The 7456-nt window shown below is 36.0% G+C and overlaps 1 protein-coding gene across 2 annotated transcripts in view; it reads right to left on the bottom strand.

Moving 5' to 3' along the window:
- The window catches only part of rictor (RPTOR independent companion of MTOR, complex 2), a 42238-nt gene that overhangs the window by 30106 nt on the left and 4676 nt on the right, over window positions 1–7456 (bottom strand). For both annotated transcript variants that reach the window (XM_015387410.1, XM_015387409.1), the window contains exons 4-6: window positions 1013–1077; window positions 659–790; window positions 445–508 (exon numbers count right to left, since the gene is read on the bottom strand). In XM_015387410.1, coding sequence (XP_015242896.1) covers window positions 445–508; window positions 659–790; window positions 1013–1077 — 261 coding nt within the window. The remainder of the gene's footprint in view (window positions 1–444; window positions 509–658; window positions 791–1012; window positions 1078–7456) is intronic.

Below are 7456 nucleotides of genomic sequence, written 5' to 3'. Positions count from 1 at the left end.
GGTTAATATAAAAAATATTTTTTGTCCGATTCATCGATTAATTGAAAAAATAATCGGCCGATTCATCGATTTTTAAAATAATCGTTAGTTGCAGCCCTAATTGAAAACTGACAAAATTACTGATTAAATATTTTTTAACCAGAATTTTAAGTTAATTTTTCAACAGAAAGAAAAAGCCCTAAAATGCTTCTGTGGTTAGAGGAGCGACAGTCACTGTTAAAACCACAGCACTGTGTGAAAGGTTTACTGTAAACGACAGACAGAGCTATAAATAACCAGAGTGGCAGACAAACCCTCTGAACTGACATCCCTGTTGCCCCCAAAGGATTGTTCTGATAGCTTTGTACTGGAACAAGCCCATGTAGTCGAGGTAAATTCCTCTACTGGCAGGAAAAACAACGACCCTCAACGCTTTCAAATGGTATTGAAACACATATATCTCACCTTTCTGACAAGCCGTAATGCCTGCGTCCTCTCCCCCTCGTTGCTTTGCTGGATGTCAATACATCTGGAACCACAAAACAGATATTTTTTGTTAAAACAGACCCAGACACGTTTGTGGACACCAGTACTGCATTTTCATATAAACAACAACAAAAAACACAGACATGAAGTCATTCAAAGAGCCCTTTCCTATCTGACAAAAGCAAAGTCTTACCTGGAAATCAAATAATCCACCTGCAGTCTTAGGACCTTCTGCAGCACGTTGGTGTCTCTAATGAGATAGCGAAGTGCCCGCAAGCCTGCTGCACGCACTTCCTTGGCCTCATTTAGAAGAGCTAGACGCAGACTAAAATTAAAAAAACAAAACAAGAAGTAGAACATTAATCTCTAAACACTTCATAACAAAGGTACCCTTCGCTTAACGCAGTCATAATATTACTCTGAATAAGCAGAACTGATAAGCCAAAGCCCCAGAGATAGGGGAATTTTTATATTACAGGAACACCACTCGTACAAATTTACAGAGTCCTTGTTGATATAAAGGGCAGCGTTTCCGGACAGTACGTACCATACAATGATTTCTTCGTACGTAAAGCCAAAGCTCTCCTCGCGATGTCCAATACTGCAAAGCAACTGAAATACAAAATATATAAAGATTAAACTGTGTCAAGCAATTAAATAAAGTCTAAAGCCTCTTTCCCACTAAATTAGCAGGCTGACCCAGATCTAATGTCCCCAAGTTAGGCAGATTGGAGCCAAGCCGTTTGAAAGTGATTTTAACCAGGATCGCTTGCTGTTAGAAATATTTTATTTATACTCCGTTTGTGTTTCATGGGTTGTGTACTAATGAACTATTAGGATGTATAATGTGTGATTCATCATTTATTAACTCTTGCTAAAGATCGTTCGAGATAAAGGTCATGCAACGGACGGATAGTTAAAGAGGCCTAAACATCCTCTATCACATGTTTCTTCTAAATATGTGTTCTTGGAACAATTCAATTGTAAAAAAAACCACATGCTTTGTTTTAACATATGTGCTGAGGTTTAAAGTAAGATCATTTTGTTTCCCTTTCCCTTAGTTAAACCTCAGCTTGTGTAATTAGGGACACCCCCAGACTTCAATAAATAGCGAGGAGAAAGCTGAAGACCAGCAGAGTGGGTTGGAGATTTGTAAACTCCGCAGTCTCTTCCTACTCTCCTCACGAGTAAAACTAAATTAATTGTCTCTGTGCCTTCTTTCTTTCCCTGTATGTATGTATGTATGTATGATGTTTTAGGAGCTTAGACCTGACACTTGCCGAGTCGTTTAACCCCAGGGTCGACAGCGGTCAGCGTGCTGTTCCCAGTGCTACTAAAAGCCCGTTGTTCCCAGGGGTTAACAGCATTTTGGCCAGTGGGAAAGGGATAAATATGTTATCAGAAAGCACCATTTCATCTTAATTTAGGCTTGAAGTGGCTCTTATTGTATTTAAATGTAGATGACATCACACACATATTAAACCAGGTCTTCTTGAATAAAAAAAGCTTCTCAGAGTAAATCCTTCAATATTAAGATAAAAACAGCTGTTAAATTGTGAATGAAAAGAAAGCTTAGAAGATGTTGCCAGGATTGTTTTCTATGCAAGTTTTATTATTTGCTTATGTCCACCCTTATAAGTCGTCTTAATTCTATATAAGGATCCTGACAGCTGATCTGTCACTATTACCACAGACACAAAATCCTCCACTAAACTCCTCAGCAGCATATTTTACCCAAAGAGAAGAGATATTCCAGATTCATATTTAAGTTTAGGTGTTTACTAATAGCAAGTCTCATCAGAATATGTTATATTAATGACCCCAATGCTTGAAAGTGCTTCTTTTTAAACCACTAACACAACAATTAAGTTCCTGAGTTTTTTCTCCTTCTTTGACAGCATTACATATTTTGTCAAATAAGGGGATTCTTGCATTTTATCTCTAAACATACCTCTGTTTTCTTGCAAACAGAAGCTTGTTGAAGTGACAGGACAATGTTAACCAGGGCCTCCATGTTTTAAATCACTAGCTGTCACATTGTCTTATATATTATCAGGGTTCCAGTTAACCGTATGAGGATTGTTATTGGGATTCATAAACTCCATGCTCTTGTTTGAACATCATAACATTTAAAGATTAATATTCCTGCAGTAGAAAGAAAGCTGCAGCAGCCAATAGCTGGCAATGAACATGTGGCTGGTCTATTATAGAGCTCTGCAAGCTGTGCACAAAAATAAACAGATCTTAAAAAAAAAAAAGGTTGTGCAAATTGTAGCCATAACATTTATAGGCTCATATTGAACATGTTAGTGTTCCATGTTTGCAAAATTAGCATAAAGCGGTACAATTCAATATAGCAATCAATTATATTTCTAAACAAATTTATATTCATCCATGAACAAAATAAAAACAATTGAATATTATATTTAAACATACTGTCAGATTATATAAATATCAGAGCTTTTCACTATAAATAAACATCGAAATCAAGATAAATAAATAAAACAAACAATAATCAGTCATCCCTGTGCAGTACACCAACAGTTTCATTAGTCTGTATCCACATGAAAAAAAAAAATCCTACAAATCTACCATATTTCCGCAACTATAAGGCGCATATAAACGTCTTTTTTTTCCCTCAAAATGTGCAGCGCGCCCTATAGTGCGGCGTGCGTGGAAGCGATGGATGACTGACGGAGACCACAGTTTCACAAAAAGTGGAAGGCAGCGCCGGGCAAGTTACGCCACAGTTTGTGGATGGATTGTAGATGCTTGGGCTAACGTGTCTGCTGGCGCTGTTGTTCGAGCTTTCGCAAAAGCCGGCATAATTTCCGAGGAGCCGCACGGCACGGAAAGTGACTCTGACAGCAAAGAAGGGGAAATTGGCATGTCTGATTTAGCGCAGCTGTTTAATTCAGAAACAGAGGATGATGACTTTGATAGGTTTGATTAATACTTTGTAATAAATACATTAATAAAGCACAATCATACTCAGTTTTGCACCCGCTCTATTTTTAAATACGCAGTAGAGGTATTTAAACGTAGTAGAGGACATGTACCTGTATATAAAACCCACGCCCTATAGTCTGGTGCGTCTTATGTGTGTGTTAAATGCAGTAATGGCACACATAACTCAGACTGTGCCTTTTAGTACGGTGCGCCTTATGGTCGTGAAAATACGGCAATCAAATGTTTAGATGACTCCAGTACATGGGGACGGATCAGTAAGTATACTCATACTGCTAGTCGAGTCAAGTAGTGTTTGCCAAATTGCTAAGATGAGGGTGATGTTGGTAGTTCGGTATATAGATTGTAAACATGAAAGTAAAAGTAACAATCATCCATTCAGTAACGAGTGCAGCTTCTCACCTCCCCTATCTGTTTATAAGTACTATGCTTGGATTAACATTATTAAGAAACACAAAAAGAGATTTTTTTACAGTCATTTTATTTATTTTCTTTTATAGTTTTATCTGGTTACAGTCCAGCTATCTGTACCCGTTTTCAAAACAAGGCCAGACCTGACCATGTTGTTTCGCTTTCGGCATGAGGTTCAACCTTTAGCAGCTCCTTCACAGCAGGTCATTAACCAGAACTGGTGCTGCAATGGGAATCAGCACAGACTAACACATGGTGCATATGCAAAGCAAAGAGGTCTCTGAGCAAAGCGTGCTGCTATTATAAAGCTGGTGACTTTCTCAAAGGTATCCCTAGATAACCTTGAAATGGGAAACAAGAGTCCCACTCCACAGCAGCTCAGGCTAACACTGAACATGCTATTAGTTTTGCACTAATTAGCCTTTGGACCTACAATAAATCAGATGGGCTGTGTGGCAAGTTGGTCAGAATTAGGTTTAATTAAACTCTGGTATCAGAGCCTATAGCAGACAGAAAGTGATGGGGAGGAAAATAAACAACCATGTGATGCTCTCCATAGGGGATTAGGTCACCCCTGCAGCCCTGAAACCCTTATAAGGAATCACTGTGATAATGCTTCAGCTAAGTATAAAAACACACACACACTCACACATTGGCTATTTGCCTGAAGTCAGTCATAAACAAGAGTGTCAGGCTGCAGAAGCGGAAACAAATTCACCCACAGTGATGTGTGCACAACAATGCCTGCTACAGAACGCTCACCAACTGCAGAGGCGCAAACAATTGTTTACAATCCATTCATAGCTGACAGTTAGAGGCGAGGCGGTGAAAAGCAGTGGGCTGAAAGAGGGAACCGTCTAAGCAGAAGGAGGAATCGGCGCCTAAGGTCTGAATTACCAAAGCCTTTTAAAAGACATTTGCTTTCTCTCAAGGAGGTGAAGTTGGTCAAAGCAAAACCAGCTGCTAGGATTTAAAATAGAGGTGGGAAGAGTAGCCAAAGGTTTTACACTAAACTAAGCGTAGCATTATTCTAATATACTGAACAAAAAAGTAAATAAATTACTCACACTATTCTATAAAAAGCGTAAAGTAATTAGTAACCTTTTGATCAGAACATCTGATATAATTGAATATTAAATGGTATATGCAGATTATAGTATTATAGAGACAAAAAGGTGACCTTACTGCATAATAAAAAAAACAAAGATAATTTATAAAAATTATATTTTCAAAACATACAATTCCACTCCTTATTTAAAGAGCATTTTGATATGGATTTTCATAACGACTAGAAACTAACGTTACGACATAAAGACTATAAAAATACAAAAAAAAAGCAGAAAAAAAATGCTAATATTAGCCAAATATATATATAAACAAATAAACAGATACAAATAGAGATACACATACACAGATCAAAATCAGAGAACTAAATGAACTGAAGGCATCAGTGAAGGCATCAGGCTTGACATAAGTATTGTTGAAAAAAGGTAAATGAGCGCCGATACAAATATATTATTTCCCAAAAAACAAAGTGCACATTGGAAACAAGAAGAAATTAAATAAAACATCCACGCAAAAGTTCACTGAAAATAGATATTTAAAAATGTAATATAGAATATAGATAGAATATAGCAGCTTCCCAAAACCTATTTGTAAAGGTATTTCTGTGTATATTAATAAAAGAAATGACTGGATTGGACTGAGTAATGGATCTGTTATTTATCCAATATCTGATCCAGTTAATTAGTCACTATCAGAGTGGATATCAAAGCTGTGTATAGGATCAGTCAATTTTTAATGTATATATTAATACACTGAGCATTACACTTCCAGTGACTATACATACAATTTACTGTATATTGACTTGACATTTAAATGGCACAACAGGCTCAGCAGAAACAAAACAATATATAAAAAGTGAAGGTTGTGCAAAGACAGGAAGTCTTAGGGTAACATACACAGTGTAGATTTGTGTCTGTTGGGTAATGTCTTTCTTCTTTGTTTAGTGGAATAAGGATAAAAAGGGGGAGTTTTATGAAACTGTATTGAAGTAAAAGCAGTCGTTTTTCAAAACAGTAATACTTATGTATCATCAAAAATAATGTTCAGTGAAACTACCAGAAAATTTATGTTTTTTTTCACAGTTACCCTACATGAAGTAGCTTAGTGAATGTAAGTTATAATTGACACTTTATGAAGGATTACAGAAAAATAAATGTGGGAGCTATTTAGTTTTTACTGAATGTATTTAACATGAAAATTATTTGAAATTCTTTAGTATTTCACTCAAAGGGAAACTAGATAAATTCCTTATCTACGGCCGAGTGCAATGAGAGAAAAGGAAAATAACTAAAAGATTTAACTCTACCTCTCTATTTTTTTAAATAATACGGATGTACCAATAAGTTAAAAGTGCCAAAAATGTGAGCGTTGAATGTCCGTTATGTATCCCACGCTTTAATAGTGGCCTTCATCTCATCTGCATGGCTGCTGCTCCGGTGTCTCTCATCTTACTCTTAACAGTCCATATATTCTCTAAGGGGTGAGGCCAGTTAATGAGTGTGCAGTAATGAGTTTGGCGTAAAGATCTAATCTTCAAATTTTTCAGCTAAAATCTGATTAGATGTTTTTTTTCTCCCTTATGTTTAACAAAAAAATAAAAAAACACACAAAAGAGCTTTTATTTCAATCACTCCCTCTAAGGAGTGATCTTAATTAAAAGGGTGAGAAAAACAAATGTAATTTTTAAAAACACTTTTAAAATAATCATGTTTCACACCAAGCAATGAAAATAGAACAAAATAAATTTTTGTCACCTAGTTTATGAGTTATAAGCACACATTTAAGAACAAAAAGTGATGCATCGAGATATGGAAACCCAAGATGTGCATTGATGGGGGAAAAAAAAAGTAATTTCTAAAAAATGATCTGGTCAAAAAAAAGAAAATAAAACATTTTCTATTTTCGAATATCAATTAATCGCTAACCCTAGCATACAACATGAAGTGCTGTAATACTTCCAGGAAAAAATTGTGAAAAAGTACAAAATTGAGGTGAAAATGGTAAAAATAAAAATAAAAACACTAAAACAACATTGACTTGGCTCCACAAATCCCCACCAAGAGACTTTGGGACCTTGATTTCATAACAAATCAAGGGCCTTATAAGCATTTTAAAAAGCAATTTTAGACTCCAGCTTAAGTTTTCTTTTTTGCAAACCCAAGAGCCGAGTTATAAACATCTAATAAAGACTTCTGTTTTACTGAATAATGCTAGATCATGCAAAGCATTCAACTACAGCATCCCTACAAGCAAATACCCCAATATCTCCATCTTCGCTTACCATCTATTTTTCAAATAACTGGCTACAGAACGCAACGCAACCCGAATCAGCTGATCTCTCGCGCTGACCAGCAATATTTATTGCCACTGCCTGGCAGTTTGAAAGATCTAAGTTACATCTTGTGTATGGATTTGACAGAGCTCCACTAATTGAAATACTGAATGAAAAACTTTTTTCTACTTCCTAACATGCACCTTTATTACTGGGCAGAAAATTGCCATAGAAAAAAAAAAAAAAAAAAAAAAAAAAAAAAAAAAAAAAAAAAAA

This window comes from Cyprinodon variegatus, unplaced genomic scaffold (assembly GCF_000732505.1).
Source record: "Cyprinodon variegatus isolate N-32 unplaced genomic scaffold, C_variegatus-1.0 Scaffold393, whole genome shotgun sequence".
NCBI classification, from domain to species: Eukaryota; Metazoa; Chordata; class Actinopteri; order Cyprinodontiformes; family Cyprinodontidae; genus Cyprinodon; species Cyprinodon variegatus.
This window is presented reverse-complemented; position numbering and strand designations above follow the sequence as displayed.